The sequence below is a fragment of the Grus americana genome, chromosome 3, assembly GCF_028858705.1.
Source record: "Grus americana isolate bGruAme1 chromosome 3, bGruAme1.mat, whole genome shotgun sequence".
NCBI classification, from domain to species: domain Eukaryota; kingdom Metazoa; phylum Chordata; class Aves; order Gruiformes; family Gruidae; genus Grus; species Grus americana.
Genome location: NC_072854.1, coordinates 23,095,018 through 23,114,034, shown reverse-complemented (window position 1 = coordinate 23,114,034; position 19,017 = coordinate 23,095,018). Strand labels below are relative to the sequence as shown.

At 40.2% G+C, this 19,017-nt stretch overlaps 1 protein-coding gene across 11 annotated transcripts in view; it reads right to left on the bottom strand.

Moving 5' to 3' along the window:
* Nucleotides 1-19,017, bottom strand: part of ARHGEF10 (Rho guanine nucleotide exchange factor 10) — a 119,509-nt gene that overhangs the window by 56,123 nt on the left and 44,369 nt on the right. For 9 of the 11 annotated variants that reach the window (XM_054820521.1, XM_054820519.1, XM_054820516.1 and 6 more), the window contains 9 exons: nucleotides 15,802-15,918; nucleotides 14,472-14,586; nucleotides 12,507-12,619; nucleotides 8,648-8,725; nucleotides 8,260-8,439; nucleotides 6,862-6,978; nucleotides 4,740-4,832; nucleotides 3,114-3,284; nucleotides 1,143-1,288 (listed from right to left, as the gene is read on the bottom strand). In XM_054820521.1, coding sequence (XP_054676496.1) covers nucleotides 1,143-1,288; nucleotides 3,114-3,284; nucleotides 4,740-4,832; nucleotides 6,862-6,978; nucleotides 8,260-8,439; nucleotides 8,648-8,725; nucleotides 12,507-12,619; nucleotides 14,472-14,586; nucleotides 15,802-15,918 — 1,130 coding nt within the window. The remainder of the gene's footprint in view (nucleotides 1-1,142; nucleotides 1,289-3,113; nucleotides 3,285-4,739; nucleotides 4,833-6,861; nucleotides 6,979-8,259; nucleotides 8,440-8,647; nucleotides 8,726-12,506; nucleotides 12,620-14,471; nucleotides 14,587-15,801; nucleotides 15,919-19,017) is intronic. The other 2 variants (XM_054820523.1, XM_054820524.1) reach the window with 2 other exon arrangements.

Here is a 19,017-nt window from a genome sequence, read left to right as displayed (position 1 = left end):
GGCATGCCCTATTCCCATCCTAAAGGAGGTTGCTCAGAACCAGTTAATGCCTACAGGAACAACAGTGCTGTTAGTGATAACCGGAACTGTTGACTTAATAAGTAACCCAGAGACTTGGCATAATCATGAACTTTTCACATGGAAAATGAAAACAGACTGCATGTTGCCACTTCAGGGACAATTACAAGAAAATCCAAGACAATGTAGTGATAGAAAAGATAAAATGGTTAAAAGCAATTTTCTCCCATGTAATCATAAGAAAATCTCCAAGTGTTACTACAGAAATGAATAAATTGTAAAGGACTAAAAAGTCACAATTCCTACAATAATTGGACATAGCTATGCATTTTCTGAAGTACAGTTATTACACAGCACTTCTCACTAACATGAGACCAAGCACTCACATGATTACAAAAACACATACTGTATTCATACTTCAGTAATGAACTAAGATATCCACTCCTATTATGCTTAAAAAAAGCTGTTCTTGGAAGATTTTAATGGTCCACATTTTCTCTGTCAGAATGTACCATCACAGTAATTTATGATACAAGCAACATTTGAATGTGAGTGTGACCTTGGCATACACAGAGGTATACTAACAGTAATAATTACAGCCAACTAAAACACAGAAGGCACTATGAAAAAACGCTTTCTTCAAAGCAACTCAGCTTTAATCCTTCAATGTTTGGTCTCAAAGATAAAAACTCTTCCCCAGCTGGAACTTTGTTAGTGAGTTCCGTTTTTTCTGGCTACATGCATTAGCTTTGTGGTTTGTTTTTTTATAATTTGCAACTTGTGTCAAGTTACAGATTTGTGTGTGTGACAGTATGAATTTAAGGAAGAGAAAAAAAATCCTACCTTGGCATGCCTGCATTCCAAAGACAAATACACAACAAGCACTAGACACTAAAGAGCATTTCTATCTGTAATCTCCAACTGATATAATTTTCTGACAAATTTACCGTAGAACTTCCAAACATCAGCAGCCAATTTAGAGGACTGTAAGAAAGCTAGTTAACCATTTATTATGACTGCTGCTAGAAATCATTAGCCATAGTAAAAATAACAGTAGAAAAGATGTGTTATTTATTCCAGCTGAAGCTTGAATGATCATTTAAAAAATATGAATCAAATCTTACCGAATATTTACTGTTGCACACATCAGCACATCATTTAACATGAAAAGTCGTCGTTCTTTGGTTTTGATAATTTCTCCTTTGTCATTGTAAACTGTCTCAACCATATCATCGGTCCGTATGAGGTATCTGTTTCCACTGCTGAGTAGCTAGATTTTAAAAACAATCAACTTTGTATGTTATACATGGTACATCTAATATCCGGTGCAAAAAATAAAAGAAAATACAACAGGTTATCACTTGCCATCCTAGTGCAAGTGTTCGCAGGTGGATTTGCCAAGTGAAATAAGCCTCTTTACTGATTTGCTTTTCATTTAGAGAAACATTAACTTCTGCTGCCAGCAATATGGCCTGCAGGCGTTTTTGATCTTAATACGGAATGTAATTGCTCTGAAAAATCTTCCACACTGACAAAGGTCTCCTAGCAAAAAAAAAAAAAAAAAAAAATCATAGCTTCCACAATTTCTGTTGTTTCCTTCCCTCAACCCTTCTTTCACAGCCCATTTAAGTGCTATGCATGGTTCCAGCCATCCCAAAAGGGGAGGTGAGGGTGGGAGAAGGAAGAGTGCTCTGCTCCACCAGCTCTGTCCACATGGGCTCGCGGAACCAGCTGAGGAGTGCGGCTGGCAGGTTGCCACAGACTGCCAAGAAGGTAACGTACAAAAGATGTACGGCATGTAAATTGCTCCTGCCATTTGCTTTCAAGGGCTGGGGGTCCACCCTGTGTGTGAGCAAGAACTGATTCCTCACAGGTCAAATGCACCCCCGTAGTGGCCAAGAGAACAAAGTGGTGTGTAACTCACCCGTTTCCTATCCATCCACCTCCTTCACCGCCTGTTTCACCCTGCCTGCCATTGTTTCAAAACCATTAAGGCACATGGGGCCCTATGTGAACTGGAATGACTACCCAGCTACATCTCAGTTTGTCCCCCCTGGTGCAGAACATACTGTATAGACTAACAAAAGGAAACCACCTCTTAAAAGCACATTCTATGTCTTGAAATCTTTCAACCATTTGTAGATGATTAGTAGCTGCTTCATGAAGCACGAGTATGAAAACTAGAACATAAAATGTCTGAATCCGTCTTCTAATGCACTTAGAATGCAAATACTGTTCCAGTATGACAATAAATTCAGTATCCCATTTTTTATGAATAGGCTAAACCAAGTGTGTTCTTGTTGACTACTTTCTTCCCTGAAAACTATGTTTTTATGCATCACAAAAATACTCCTTGCAGTCCTTCAGCATGTCCCCATTACTGCATCCCATACTGAGTCCAGTATAATCATCTGTAACTTCGTGAAAGCAATAATTGAAGTATTTATGCCCCATCTCATGGGAATGGAGGAAACCTGTATGATGCAAATAAGGCAAGTATACATTTACCCACAGTACAGATAGCTACTCACAAACTCAAATGAAGACGACTGTTACTTCCTTCCTACTGAACGTCTTCTACAGTTCTTTAAAGACATTTCTGCTGAATGATCCAAATGCATGAATGAAAGACTGGGATGTTCCTTAAAACAAGGAAGATGTTGGACACATTCAACAGCATATCTGGAACTGCTCCATAGTCAGAAGCACTGCAATATAAGGAACCGATTCCCTCCTTTATATAGGAGTAATTTTTCAGTTCCAGGATAAATTCAAAATTGAATTTTGTATTTATCAGAAGATGTGCATGAGACTTTACTACAAGACAATGAAATAGCATTGTCTATACACTGCCAAAGAACACTAATACTGCTGCTGCTATTTCAGCATGTTGCCTGCTCCAGCACAAGTGGTTTAAGCAGTGAGCCTATCCAGTCCTGGAGGTAGCTCACATATCACACCTACAACTTGAGTGACCCTGTGTTGTCGTGCACTACAGAAAAAATTCAGGTGTCTGGTGTCTGTTCTAAAGATTGCTCAAGGCCCAGAAACTAATAATATACTAACTCTTCCATCACACATTCTTACTTCCTAACCTTGTTCAGATAACGTTCGTTCATTGCTTTTGCTATTTGTTTTATTTCACAGCGCTGATCTGCGTCCCTTTTCCTTTCATTTAACTTCTCTGCCAGTGTTTCGAGTTCTGTAAGAGCCATCTGTAGAGGTAATCTGTCGGGATGTCCTTTATTAGTGTTCTTCAACATATCCTGAGGGGCAGTGAAAAAACAACAAAAATGCTTAAAAAAAATCAGATTTCATTTCAAAGTCAAGTTCAAAAGATTACAGGATGTAACGTTATTGCTACATTCTTTACTCAAGTACTACTAAAGAACAAGATGACCAATGAACACCTAATGAATATTCAGACAGCACATCGCTTATTTTCCTGAATACCTTAAGAGTTCTTAAAAAAGATACTGAATAGGGTCTCATACTGCTTATTTACAGGAAGAAAGTACAGCAAAAGAACTTGAAAACAAGTGCAAAAAATGCAACAGTAAATTAAAAAATGCACACAATTTGAAAGTCAATATTATAGTATAACATGTAGGTTTCTGGAAACGATTTAAAGTTAAACTTTTCTGATATTTACTATCATAATAATATTAATCTTTATTACTGTTATTATTCCTCACTAAAACACTGACAGCATGGTCATCTCCAAGTAAGAGACATTACTTCATGGAGGCTGCAAGAGCTTCTAAAAATCTTTCCCTTTTGCAGGCATGCAGTGGAACAATCTGAATTAAATTTTTGCTTCTTTCCCACAGTGCTTAAAAATCGCTACGTATTCACTACAGCTTCCTGCCGCAATACACTCCTTTTCTTCTGCTAACTCAAAAACTTTCACCGTGACTAGCTACCCATGTGCTCCCCCTCCACGACTACCTCTGCTCCTTCCCCCACAGTAATTCCTGGACCTGAATCCCAAAGCCTGTCCTCCTCTGTGGCACCTGCAAAACACAGCTAACTCGTAGCGCTCGCTAGGATAGACCTGCCGTGGTCTGGGAGGAGTTACAAACAGCGTAAGTTGGTCTGCACTGGGGAACTGTGCTCTTCCTACAGCTCAACTCCCTGTTAAGAAGAGACCCGAGGACTCCCTGTCAAATCCTCAGTTTCCACGGGAAGGAAGACAAGATGCTGCAGGTCAGAAGGAAGCTGCAACACACTCCAGCAGGTCCTGTGAGCCAAGTAGTTGGGGAGAGAGTGCATTTTGGTTCTACCTTCCATACGTATTTTGAACTATCCAAGGCATGAATTACATCCTCTTGTATTTTCTTAAATGGCAAGTACTGCCACAAAGATCCTAGCAGTGTTTTAAAGTGTTATTAGCTAATGAACTGATATGGACAAGTAGCACATCTGAACTACAGCTTTACTGCAAAGTGGCTTACAAGCTAAATCTAACCTAGCAAGTAATCAAGAGTAAATCTAGTTTACTAAGATTGTCCTGCAATGTACCTACTGCCTGTCCCTGCAATTAGACTACAAGATCAGCATGTTATGATGCACTGAAGTTTTCTTCTTTGTTATTTTCCCCATGATCCAGTGGTCACTTCCACTGCAGCGTGCTTCTCCAGCAGAAGACTGCTACCACGCAATCCCACAAGCAAACCACATCAGAATGCAACATGAGCATCCCTTTGGTAAACGTTATTTACCTGCAATAGTAGAATGAACTGTGGAAAGCGCTGGATAGGTTTCATCATTAAACCATACAGTGTAATTCGATCGGGGCTTGACTCCTGACACTGCTGCAATGCAAGAAAGCCATACAGTTTACTACCATGAGCGTATTTCCATCAGTTATAGAATGAAAGGAAAACATTTCCTGAAAATTTTCTACGTCATTTACATTAATTGTAACAGTGGTACTGTAAAGATTCCATTAACTATAAAGATTTCATTTAAAAATACAAATCTTTTAAAAAAAGTCACTATTAAAATGATGGCATGTCACTGAACTGAAATTTTCTCCTTAAATACAGCTGGGATAAAACTGCACCAGCAATGCAGCACCTAAGAATATATCGATACAGCACATTCATGCTTTTTACATAAGCAGTGCACTGAAACATCTGCTTAACTTCAAGCACAACAAAGTGAATGTACTTGTTCGAGGTCTTAAATTTGAAAAATGTGATCTATTGATTTATAGTCCGTAATTTACTATTGCTGTTCTGTTTCTTGGGGCTAAGAGACTATAAATCTCTAACTACATATGTATTTTTAAGAGAAAATCTAAGGAAAACATCATAATCCCAGTGCTATGCAAACAAAATGAGACTTTCATTTTCTTTATTAAAAGAAACTAAGGAAAAGAACATTGATTTATGTTTGGAAAGAAAAACATAAGAATCCATTGTTTTTGGTTATCGGGACTGGTAGATAAAACCAGACAAAGTTCATTTGCATGTGCAGAAAGGCCCTGTTTGTGTAAAACATTTCAGCACTTGGAAATATTTTGGCCAGAATCACAGCTAACCCAAAACAAGGAGAATAGAGGAAATACTCAATATTAAAAACAAAGCAAACCCAAACAATAGTAAACTGGTGTTGTGCTTAAATTGCTATTTATTGCTACAACTATCAGCTTCACAACAATTTGTTTCCATATTTATCTCCACAAACATATATTTTTTTTTTCCCCAGACAGCAGCAGTGAAGATTCTGGTCTTCGTTGCTGGTAAGCAAACAAAAAAAGGAAGGTACAGAAATGTCTTCTGTCCTCAGAGTTTGGTTGTGAGTCCCCAGCTCTGAGCAGGACCAGTGCTGGCAATGAGAAGCAGTGACGAGAGGTATAAATTACGCCTCTATCGGAACAACAGGCTTTTAACAGTGTGAGAGGTATGACATGACTGTACCTCACTACAGAGTTTGATCTTCATGGTGCCTAAGGCTTCCAGAATATAATCCTGCGTAGTGCTGGCCACACTCCAAAAAGTTGTTAATTTTAAGACCTGAAGACAGATTAGCAATCAGCCCCCTTCCACCCTCCTCTAGGCAACTTAAGAGCTTCACTATTTAGTTTGCCTAGGGCGCCCAGTTTCAGCGTTTGATGGATCACTGCAACAGACCTGACAGGGTGACAGCTCTGAGAGGCACAACTCAATCCAGGACTCTTGGGGAATGGGACAAGCAGAGCTTCCAGGCTCTCAGCAGTGACACAGACAGCCTAAAAGCCTTGCAATGGATTTTGTGTACCCTCTGTAAGGTATCACCCCTAGAGATTCGCAGCACTTCTTCTGCAGGTACCAGGTTCTCAAAGCACATCATTAGAACCACTATATTCATCAGGGTAGCATGCATTTTGCACAAAAATTTTCAATTTTGACCACAAATTGGAAACATGATTTTCAAAATACTAGGCAATTGTTGTGGAATGGAAATCTAGTTACACTATTCTGCACAATACTATAAAGAAGTTAGAAGTAAAATAAATCCCAAATATGAATGGTGAACTATTATTTGAAGCTCACCTGCTATGAAATAATCCCAATGTTTTGCCAAGTACAGTCATACAAACACCAATAAACTGATCCGAACAACAACAAAAGCATTCCGCACTTGAAAATACATTCTGGATCTAACATCATGTTATTATGAAAATACAGTAGTGGAAGTGAATTCTCTGGGGATTTTTTTGTGTCAAACCCATAAAACCAAAGTCTTTAAAACAGTCACACAACATACAGTATCAGCAGTCAAGTTTCCTCCAACTTATAATTCATACTGTCATATTTATATCACATGCACAGCTGGTTTAGGATTGAATGAACTCACCTTTAAGAAGTCTAAAAAGGCAGGTTTGGTGGCACATGTTTTCTTGAGAATCCCTACTGCTGTGCTGAAGTTGTTTACGTATTCACTGTATGCATCCAATACCATAGATTTAGAAAACTGAAAACATAAAAGGGTAAAGCTTAACTATAAATTCAAAAGATCCCTGAAAGCATAACTATCTAAACCTCTGACTGGTAAGGACTCGCCTTGCTCAGAGCTAAGGGCCTAGTGCTGGATCTACAGAAAGACTGGCGATGCCCAGAATAACCTTTCTGTAGAAGACAGGTTGGAAACCTAAAGATGTAACAGCTATGAATTACGAAATGTAAATTTACAGAAATAGCTTCATCTTGTCTACGACACTTGCTCAGAGCCTCAGGACTATTGGCAATCAAAGGGCATTCACTGAGATTCAAAGCGGCTGCTGGGATCCCCTGTAGTCCACTGCTGCCTATCTTCCAGATTTGGTGAACCAGCAAGTTCCATGGGTCTTCATCCCCATCTTCAGCTGGTAAGGGTTTACCAGGAAAGCAGACGGGTTGTGTGGCCTGCAAACAGTCGTGTGAAGGCTAAGATCGCTGCCCATTGCCTCCTTAGTAATTTTATCCCTCTTCTGCAGAGCTGGTCTCATTAATGCTACCTAACTTACTTCAGTCAAAACAAGACAGGTTTGCTTTAAACAGCAAATCTTTAGTAACCTTTTCATTTTGACTGAAATGGGGCCAAAGCACTCAGAGACACAGAACCCAGCGCTTACAGCAGGCATGAAAAGGTGGTAATTTCCAGCAGCAAAACAATGTACTCAATCAAATCAGCAGGTAGGCAGCCTTTTCCATCCACACACTCGTGGTGGGAACAATGTCTTCTATCAACCAAGGCCAGTTCTTGTCTCCTCTAATTTAAAACAGTGGCTAGTTCAGTCCTTTACCAGATGGCCCTCCATTAAGGGCGGGATAATGTTTTACAAATATTCTTTACCTTGTGCCGCAGGCTCATTTCAAATCCAGGAATTCAGGACATCACCTACTATGTTGTTTTTTTCTACTCCCAAGGAACATAGTATGTATGACTACCTACTTTTTAAGTGTCTCAATCTCACCTTCATTTTGGTGGGTTTATGAATCTCTATCTCCCCAGAAAAAGAAACTGTTTCTTTAAGTATCTGAAGGCTTGACCAAAGCCCAAAAATTTTGCCCACAATCCTTTCACATCTGCCAACAAAGCCAAAGACGTGTTGGTGTCAGCTTCCTTACCAGGATGGTACATACATATTCTGACAGTTGCCAACAGGCATTGGAGAATACGGGAATAAAGTGGCCAAGTTAGACAGAGAGAGATGGCAATGAAATAACAAGCCTAAAGTAAAACCAGATTGTCTGTTCAGATGCATTTGCTTACTGAAGCAACGAAGACATCACCAATCATTTCAATAGAGTCCCACTCAGATACACGACTTGCTAGCGCAATCTGAAACATCGAATGGCATTGAAGAATTTCTTTAATCCGATAAAAGACCATTTTGAGTTTTCTTTCACTCAATAATTTTGGTTCCATATCTGAAAGGGGCTTCTCATACTGCTGTGGGGGGAAAAAAACAGATTTAAACAAACAAACAAAAAAAGGGTATTCTACAAGCAGAAAAAAAAACCCTTATGTAACAGTACACACACAAAATTTGGCATGAAGCACCTGTAGCAAAATCTATGTGAGTCATACTACAGATTCTTTAAGGATTTGACTATTTTTAAAATTTTCAAATTATAAAATGCAAAAGATATTAAGGTACCTCCAGGATTCTTTTGAGAGCATCCACATAATTCTTCTCACTGTCAACTACAGAGCTCAAAATATACCTTCTCACAACCTGTTAAGAAACAAAGTTTTGACTGAAGCTCTAATCAGGTAACACATTCATCATAGTTGGGAATGCTGATGATAAAATTCTCATATTAATAAAACACAAGAAACACAAAGCAATTTCAATACTGGAACTGCAATAAAATAATACTGTACCTCTTCAAAAGTAATTAACTTCACTATTACTCTAAAATTACTTATTTTAAAGAACACAACAGTTACTGTATCTATATCTATAATCTTTGCTGACTGTTGCAATTCCAAGCTTTACCTTTGAAATTTGTCTTTTAATTTTAGATGTGTAAATTTAGGCATTAATAGAAATAATAATAGGTATAGATGATGTTGGCTACTTCGATTAAATGCAACAAAATAGGTAACAAATTTTCAAAATCAGTCTTCACGATTAATTTTCTTTTTTTAATATGTTTTATAAATTTATTAGGAGTAACCTGAAGGACAAACAAGCGAACATGAATGTATCACTGAGAAAGCATCTGAGTAAGTCAGCTTTCTTTTTTGGGCATTACCATGCATAAGTGAAAACCCCATCTCATCTATATTCATACCAATTGATAGAATTGTAGGAGCTTCAGGAAATACTACCTTATTTCATGTTTACAAACTACAGGCTATTCATCACACCTCCTTCTCCACCTCCTGCTTCTGCAATTCAGTTGAGACACACATTGTATGCATGTGCAGGTGACGTGACAGGAAGGCCTGGGGATCCTATTTGGTTTAAAATTTAAACTTCTTACTGTTACTGATTAGGTTTCTTGCTGGTTTTACGGATTTTTTTTTTCACCCAAATCATTTTCCTAATCTAGCTCATCCCAGGGCTTTCAAAAGCAGGACTCTCTTTGAGGGAGAAGACAGCACAAGGGCAGGATCAAACCACTCCCCACAACTACAAGGCAAGGCAAAACTGCTTCTTTTGCTATTTTAAGCCAGCCTGAATGACCATGAAACTCAAATTTCAGACTTGCTTCTTTCTGCTCCTAATCCCCACAGCCTCCTGCCTCCTCCGCCACGGCTGCCTTTAATTCTCCACACTTTGCATTATTAAGTTAAGTGCAGGTTATGCAAGGATTTTCTTTCAGGTACTGGCATTTCAAAGGAAGATTTCAAAATTATCTGAGGACTTGCTTAAAGATTATATACAGTAAAATTAGTTGTGACTAATTTGTGTTTAGAATGGTTTTAGCAGTGTCTTATTTGGTATAATGCCTCAGCTGCTCTGGTAAAGGATACTAACTCTACTTTTAGTCACAGTTTGTTCTTCTGAAAAGAATAAACATATCAAAAGAATAAACATCTGTAGAAAATGTTTTGGCTCTTTTTTCAGGCTCTGTAATACACAAAATAGATACTTAACAGTGCTTATTGCAATAGACATGCACGACTTACAAGAGGCTTGCATGCAAGTCTTAGATTTATATTAACATTTTTGCTAGTATCAGTATCATACAAACATAAACAACTTATAACAATTTAGGTCCCAGTATTAAAATGAAGAAAACCTCTCGGACTGAGACCCAAGACAGGACAAGGCACCAGTTTTAAACAGAAGCTACCATGCCACCTGCTGTTTAAAGCAAGCACATTCATAAAGTCAGCTCGTTCGTGGCAGAGCATCCCAGGTTGGAAGGAGCTTCTGGCCTTCACCCTCTCCAGCTGGGACACCCAGGGCTGCTGTGTAGTCTGCTGGTGCCCAGCCTGAGCTGTGGCACAGGGTTACTCCATCCCACAGCCAGGACTTGTGCTGGCCTCTGCTGAGCAGCGCAAGTCTTCTGTCAACCTCGGCCCATTCAAAGCCACACTGACCAGCAGCCCCAGCCTCCCACGCGTGGCCTGCTGCACCCCTCCAGTTTCGCATCACATCCTAATGTACACTGCGGCTGATATCCCGATGGTTAATAAGGGCATCAAACACCACGGGCCCTGTGTCCGCTCCTGAGGGACCCCACTAACACTGGCCACCCACCGGACTTTGTACCATGGACTACAACCCTCTGAGCCTGTTTTCCACCCACCTTCTAGTCCACCCATACAAATGATATCTTACCTACATGGCTACCAGGATACTTCAGGAGACCATCAAAAGCCTGGCTAAAGCAGAGGTAAACGACATCCTCTGCTCTCTGTCCACAAGCCAGTCATCTCAAAGGGACTCAGGCTGGTCAGGCACAAATGGACTCTGGTCCATCTATGCTGACTGTTCCCTATTGCTCTCCTGTCCTTCCGAACCCAGAAATAGCTCCAGGAGCATTTGCTCCATCATCTTCGCAGGGACTAAGGTAAGGCCAGTCAGACCCTCGTTTCCCTCCTTCTTGCTCTTCTTGAGGATGGGTGTGACATTTACCAGTCATCTGATCACTGTGATCTCAGATGACAGAGAAAGGCCTTACCCTCAGCATCCTTAAATCCATCCCACCCGGTCCCATGGACACCAGTATGTCTCACTGGCCACAGTACTGCCTAGCTGTGGGTAATGCTTCACTCCAGCAGGACCTGCCTCTGGGCTCAGGGGCTTCAGCAGCCTGAGGACAAACCTCACCAGTAACAGCTGAGGCAATGATGGCTTTGAGTACCTCGGTCTTTTCAGTGTCCTTTGTCACTGTCCCATCAAGCAGCAGACCCATATTTTTCTTAGCCTTCCCTTTGCTGCCAATGAACATATAAGAAACATTTCACCGTTGCCCCTCACACCTCGCTAGCTCCAGCTGAGCTTTGGCTTTCCTAACACCACTTGGGCAGCTCCTCCTGGGGCGATAAGCAACATACATCATGGCCTACACAAGAACGACTAGTTTACTCCAAACTAAGAGTGCTCTGTTTTTCCAAAAGAGAGTACATTTATTTTTAACTACCTACAAAAAACCCCAAAACCAAACAGTGAAACTCTCAAACCCGTATTTGGAAAGAAGGAAAAGACAGCATTCAGATCTTACACTGTAATGAGATCTTACAGTAACGTAACACAGCTTGGTAGCTGCATTGTTACAAGATTAGCACTTCACTGTGCTAAACATATTAGAAAAATAAACCTCACCAAGCAACCAAAAAAAAAAAAACCAAAACTTACACCACTCTCCTCAGCTGCCCCTTAATTTGGTTTTCTGCTCATTTTCTGAAGGTACTGACCAGCTCATGACTTGACACTACAAGAAGCTAGAAACTCTCATACATTTATTACTTGTCATAACAACAGAGTAATGCAAACCCACAGGATTTATTTTCAGCCAAAATTTCTAACTGATGCTGATTTCAGTGGTTTTTGAAGTGGTTTCCACAGTGACTATAGATTTTGAGGTAGAGAACAGCAAAATATACTCTTCTGTAGACTTGACTTTATTGCAGACAAGTTTTTTTTAATGAGCAGAAACCTTAAGATTCAGAGAGTATACAGGATATTCTCTACATTTAAAACAGAAATCCTGGAGCAATGTCTTCTGACTCAATAAAAATGTTTACACTCTCTTCTTTTTCACTCAAACCCATCATATTTAGTTTAAGTGTTCAGGTAGTGAAATAATATAATTATTATAGATAATTTTATAATGCAAAACAGCATTTTGCATCTCTAGCTGAATTCACAGGGCTGATGCAACTACATGAACACATACCAATTTTCAAAAACCTGCTTATTCAGTTCTGAATTTTATGTCCACTTAACGTATGTTAAATGCCAAGATGTTTGAAGAGCAAGGCACCTGGAAGCCATTGATGCAGAGCAGAAGGGGAGGAAAAAGAGGCAGAAGACAGTACTTCCAAAAGCCTACTACCTGCTGCTGTGATAATCCTTCAGGCATAGGAGTCATAATTGCTTCTGTATGCATACAGTCCACATCAATAAATAAATTTAGCTCTTCTTCTTCCAGACATGAAGATCTATGATCTACAAATAATTGAATAACCATAATGTGAACTTTTACAACATGTAGATTGAAAGAAGAAAAAAAAAAAAAAGGCAAAGATCCTATCATCCAAGTACAGTCATTACACAGCAGTCTTATTTTCACTTACCAAAAAGAAATTTCCCAGCACTTCTGTATCACCTGTGAAATCACATAAATACCACCACCAATAGGCACCCTAATACAGAACATCTTTTAAAGGTATCTCAAAACCCTAAAATCTACACAGCCTATGCATCGTTTACTTGACCTCTACTGCCTCTTCACAGCCAGGAGTGCAGGGCTGTCTAGAGTGTAGGACATGACAACTAGGGTTAAAGTACTGCGGCTCCAGGGCCAGCAGTTTTGAAATAAATGACCTTTGGGAACAAATTAAACACACCCATAATATGATCCAGCTTTAAAAATTCCATACATCCTTCCACAACTGAACTAAAATAAATAGCCAAATGTACCAAAACGTTGGCTTTTGTCAGATATGAGAGTAAGGGATTCTGCATTGGTCCCTATGTACTAATCTTAGGCAAAAAGCACCACCGAAGTGCAGTGGTAGGTGGCAGTATGCAGCCAGCCAAAAAGCAGACACGAGCAAAGGAGATAAAGAAAGAACAGTATGAGAAACTGTGTCTTAGAACAGAAAGGGAAGTAAGGGAAGCAAAGGAGGAGTTCATGAGTTTATTCGACAAATTGTTACTCGCTCCCTGCTGATTTATTAAGCGGCTAAGGGATTAAACTATCCACAGATATCCTGTGTCTGCTACCTAACCTCTAGAAATGTAAGGAGGAATGCCAGGTCCACTGTAACACTGCTCTACTCAAGCAGATCATTTTCTCCTGTGCAACAGCAAGAAGTTGAGGATATATTTTTGATCACTAAAGTCTGTGCAAATAACTTTCTGTTTTCTGTCTGTAAGTTAGGTAAATTCAGAAGCAGTTAGAGGCCATGACAGGGACATAAGATGTGACCTGGTCCTTACACATGGGATGCAACTTTATGTTAGCTCGCTCACTAAAAATGTCTTGTTTCAGTCTTGCGGTTTTAGCTTCCTAAAATTGTAGTGTTACAAGCTCTGAAGTTACAACCATTCAATTAGTTGGGCAGAAACTTGAGCAGAAACTCTCAGACTTCTCCTGAAGAAGAAATAAGTTTGTATTCAGTTACTGCCCCTTGCCTCTTGCAAAAATCAACTGTGGACTGCTGCTGCTGAGGCTCATGACAGAGTACTGATGATTATTTTTAACTAAAGAACACAAATGCTTTTAGCTTTTTGATTTTAGACCACTTTCTGTTTTCCCAATCCAAACTCAGCTTTCATCAAAAATCACCGAACTGTGATAAAGCAGAAGAGTCTCTTTCCCTACTTCCACTCTTAAGTACTGAAAGCTTTTATTATCCCTTGGCCACGACAAAGTTTTTAAATAGTCAACTACCACTCCACTGAAACCCATGTCATACCAGCAGACTTTCCTGACATTCAGGAGTTATGCGATGGAGAGAACGGGACAGACTTAGCACCTTAACACAATTTCCATACTCCCATATACCAGTAGCATCTGTGACACTGTTTGGTGGGATGTTGTTGTTAAGCGGACCCTTCTCTGTGCTCCTCAGGCTTCTCAGGTCACTCAGGTTCTTGTGCCAAACCTAAAACTACTCAAGATGCACCGACCATACTGTCATCTGAACTGAATATTATACCATATTTTATTGATATAAAGCTGATTTCATGCATCCAGTACTCAGCTCCCAGTACAAAAACCTGCTAGGCCATTCACTTCCTTTCTCAGAAAGGACTAGAGACAGTAACAAAACACAGTATAATTGGCACATACCTTGAGAAATAAAAGATTTTGTTCTAATGAAAGAACGACCCTTTTTCACAGCTGCTTTTGTCTTTTCGAGCCCATCTTTGGTACCTTCTCTAGCAGCTCTCATAAGCTTTTGCATCTGTAAGACAAAAAATACAGTCTACATGTTCAGTGAATAACAGCAACACATTTGAGCATACCATGCAAAGTATTTTTAATCAAAACACTGTCAAGTAGTTTAGGCTATAAATACAGCCCAAAGTCAAAGGAATAGATAGTAAGTACACAGATCCATCAAAGCTCAGATCTGAGCATCTGTACTTTTTCTTAATAAAGTTAAACCTGGAGAAAGGGACTTACTTCATGGCAATATTGTATGCAAGCCAAAAATAGCAGAAATGTTTAAGAACCCTTCTGCATCAAACATCTGAACTCAAAATAGTCTCAAATGTTCAGCTTTACATTATATAACAAATAAATACTACAAGAGGTCATTAACGGCCAGGGTTCTTGTCCATCTTCCAAAGTCCCACTAACTCTGCCAAAGTATTTCTGACCTGAAGATAATCCCCTAGACTCAGTTCTATATTAACTATATTCTTAAATAAACACTGTTTTTCAGAAAATGTTGCAACTAATAATTTCATTAATTGAATTAATAAGTTGATTTAATTAAGACTTGCACAATCTTATAGTACACTACTACAGCAAAAAGAAATTTCATGCAAAAAAACCCAAGAAGTGTTGTTTTGCTAGGAAATGTTTATTAAAAAAACTGCTTTGTACACTTGCTTTCCCAAAATGCCACCACAACAAAAAATCCCCACTACTGTCAGAGCTGTGCTGACATCAACAGCAACATGAGAACACAAACAAAGCTGTCTTGCTGCAATCAGGCAATTTCTCGGTTTGAACCGAAGCTTGTACCAAAACCCAGCTTTTTCATACTGGCTCCATTCAGAATGGAGAGCACTGAGATTCTGACTCCCACAATTTGATCCCACATAGCTGGAGAGCCAGGGTCAGGCTAGCCCCATGGAGCTCACCCAGGTCTCAGAGAGGCGCCAGGACTGAATGCCTGGCTCACACTTTGGGATAAGGGCACCAGTCAACAGGGAAGGACAATGCCCTATCTCATCTTCTGAAACTGTTACCATTAAAAATAAGCATGAGAAAAGGTCCTTGACGAAGTATTTTTAAGATAAACTGCATAATAATCCAGCACATTTAGAACTCATTTCATAAAAATTATTGCCTGCTTTTTCAAATTATTGTAAAAGAAAAAGACAACATTGTCTGTGTTGGAAAAAGCAAACATTTAAACATAGCTAGTTACAAAAATCAACTACACTACCTTCAGCTCATGTTTTTGCTTTAGTTGCTGAATCTCTACTGCTCCCACAGTGTTTGCCATCAAATCTTTCATCTTTTTTTCATAATGCTCCTTTAAACGCGTTAGGTCATGAGAAAGCTACAGTGTATAAAAAGACACAATCTTTTCAAAAAGCCTGCAGTGCAAACTTCATGCTAAAGTACTCGCGTATATCATGCATGTTGCCCAGTCTGCCTACTGATACATAGACAACTAACGGAAAATCATCATTTGAGGAAGCTCTGACCCAACAAATAGACTGTCACTCCTGCGCATCGCTGTACTTCCTGAAATTCAACCAGGCGCCTTTGCGCTACGCTGACAACTACCTAAAGAGAGGGACAAAGTCGCTCAGTCTAAGCTAACTGCATATTAACTATGTTGTGTACATCTCTTACAAACCGTATGGAAACAACGCATCAACTTTACCCACAAGCATCATGTGGTAGAACACAAATCCTAGAGAGTGTATTTCTGACTATCTTTCGAAACGGTGAATTGAAAGAATTCTCAAAGGCTGAAGAACCTGCAGAAGCACCTGAGAAGATGGAGATTGACAGTGCCAGCAAGTTGGGCAAGGAGACACTAACAGGGAAGGATGCAGTCTTGTAATTGTGTGGGAATCGGGAAGCACATGTTTTTCCTCAGCTCTACATAGTCTCATCGTATGACCATGGGTGTAACCATCTCGTACATGAATACAGCCATTTGCAAGGTAAGGAAATTATTCCAGGGAGATGCTCTGGAATACTAATTAACAATTGTTAAACATTTTGAGAAAGCCAGATAAAAGAGGTTAAAATCTAACTAGAAAAAAAGAAAATATTTGGTGTGCCTTATAATAGAAGTCCAATGGAAAAACCCTCAGCTTGATGTCAACAGTTATTTGGCAAGAGATTAAAGCATCAGGAAAGAGAAGGCGTACGGAGTTGCAAACAAAGGGACAGGTCTGGCATTCAGCTCCACTAGGCTGGGTCAGGACGCGATTACCTCCAACATGATGATTCTGGCATTACAGCAGTATAATTAAGAACAGCATCAGGTTCACAGACCAGAAATATTTAATAGCACAAAATCCTTCCCATCTTAAAATAAACAAATAAAAAAGCGACTTTGAGGGAAGTCATACTAGCACTTACAACTAAAAATCCCACCTCCAACCTTCCATGCTTTTAAATTGACAGAAAAAAAAATAATAAGCAAGGCAAGTCTATCATAGGTTCTGAAAGACTACATAAGGAGATGTGCTGGGAAAATACTGTAACATCCGTCACAAGACCTGAGGAGAAGTGCGAGTGCAAGGAATGGATACAGAAACTAGGTATAAAGCGAAGTGGTTTCTAAGCAACCTTCAAATGTCTGTTTTTTCTCAGACAAACCCCTTCTCGTTTCCTGACTTCTCCACTTCCCAATAACCCAGCCAGGTTCAGCAGCCCCTCTGACTTCTCCATGCAGCAATTAGTGTGTTCCTAGGCTCCTCATCCCCATCCTCACAACCTGTGGTCACAGGTCTGGAAAAGCCCGCTGCAGGGCAGTACCCCAGAACACACCTCTCTCCTCCCACCACTCCTCACTCTCTGTCCCTGATCCTGGCACCATCACTCTCAACCCACTGTCAACAGTTTCCTGTGACAGATCAAAGTAAAGAAGTACTTTAAAAGTGGCTTTAAAGCTTGCTTTGTGCACATATGTAAATAGATTCCTATGACTATAGCCAAAGCTGAAGCTACAGATAACAGGAAAAGATTTAAAAAAAAAAAAAAAAAAGAACAAACCAGCAACCGTGTTAAGACTTAGACACTCAACTGCAAAGTTATTTCCTAGTCTTTTCCAAAGGTATTAAAAAAAAAAATCAAACAAAAAAATCAAACTCAGTTTTCTTCAGCCTAGTTAAAAAACTCCCCAGAAAGAAACAGCTGCAATAGCTTAAACTTGTTCTATTCAGGACAAAACCAAAACAAAACCAGAAGATGAGCTCTCAGCTTACAAAGTGCTGATTTGGGTGGGCTCAAGTCTTGCAGTTAATTGCTGTCATGGTTTATCCTGACAGGCAGCTAAACACCACACAGCTGCTCGCTCGCTCTCCCACCCCCCACAGTGGGACAGAGGAGAGAATCAGAAAAAGAAGTAAAATTTACGGGTTGAGAAACAAATGGCTTAACAGGACAACAAAGGAAGATAAAATAGTAATAACAAAAGAACATACAAAACAAGTGATGCACAATGCAATTGCTTACCAGCTGCTCACTGATGCCCAGCCTGCTCCCAAGCAGCGATTGCCACCCCTCCGCCAACTCCCCCCAGCTTATATACTGAGCATGACATCATACGGTATGGAATATCCCTTTTGCCAGTTTGCGTCAGCTGTCCTGGCTGTGTCCCCTCCCAGCTTCTTGTGCACCTCCTGCGCAAGGCTAGTGCCTCCTCGCTGGCAGGGCCTGGGAAGCTGAAAAGTCCTTGACCTAATTGTAAACACTGCTTAGCAACAACTAAAACATCAGTGTGTTATCAACATTATCTTCATACTAAATCCAAAACACAGCACTATGCCAGCTACCAGGAAGACCTACTCTGTCCCAGCTGAAACCAGGACAATTGCTGATACCCTGATTTCCAAAGGGCAGGCAGCAAGGATGGAGGTGGGGGCAGAGCAGATAATGTTTACTGGAGGGAAACATAGACAGTAAGGCTTTTATTCTCAACAAGATAAGAAACCTGCAATATTAAGATAAGGGTTCCATGGAAGAACACCCTGACCACTACCCCTACATTCTCCAGCCACGGGGTCCTGGGGCAGCTAACACTATGCAGCTGTGAAGTCTATCCCTTGCCAGCACACACTGGGGGCCCCCCTGAGGATTTTGCAGTGACTCCTGGCCCTGCCTGCTGCCACTCTGCCCCACATCCCTATCATCAAAGCACTCAGAGCGGGGAAATGGCAGCAGGAGGCTGCCCAGGTTCCAGGTGAGACTTCCCTCTCACAGAAAGGGTACAGAGCCAGAAGGAGAGGAGCTGAAGCAGCAAGAGCACTGGAGTCCAAGGCTCCTCCTGATGTGCTATCAGAACACCTGCCTCCTGTGGCATGGATGTAGCCAAAGATACTAGACCAGAGATGTGTCACAGATGCATCATTTTAATCATGCCACCTCTCTTCTCTTCTTAATAAATGGTACAGACTTCTCTTGATCACAAAAAAAA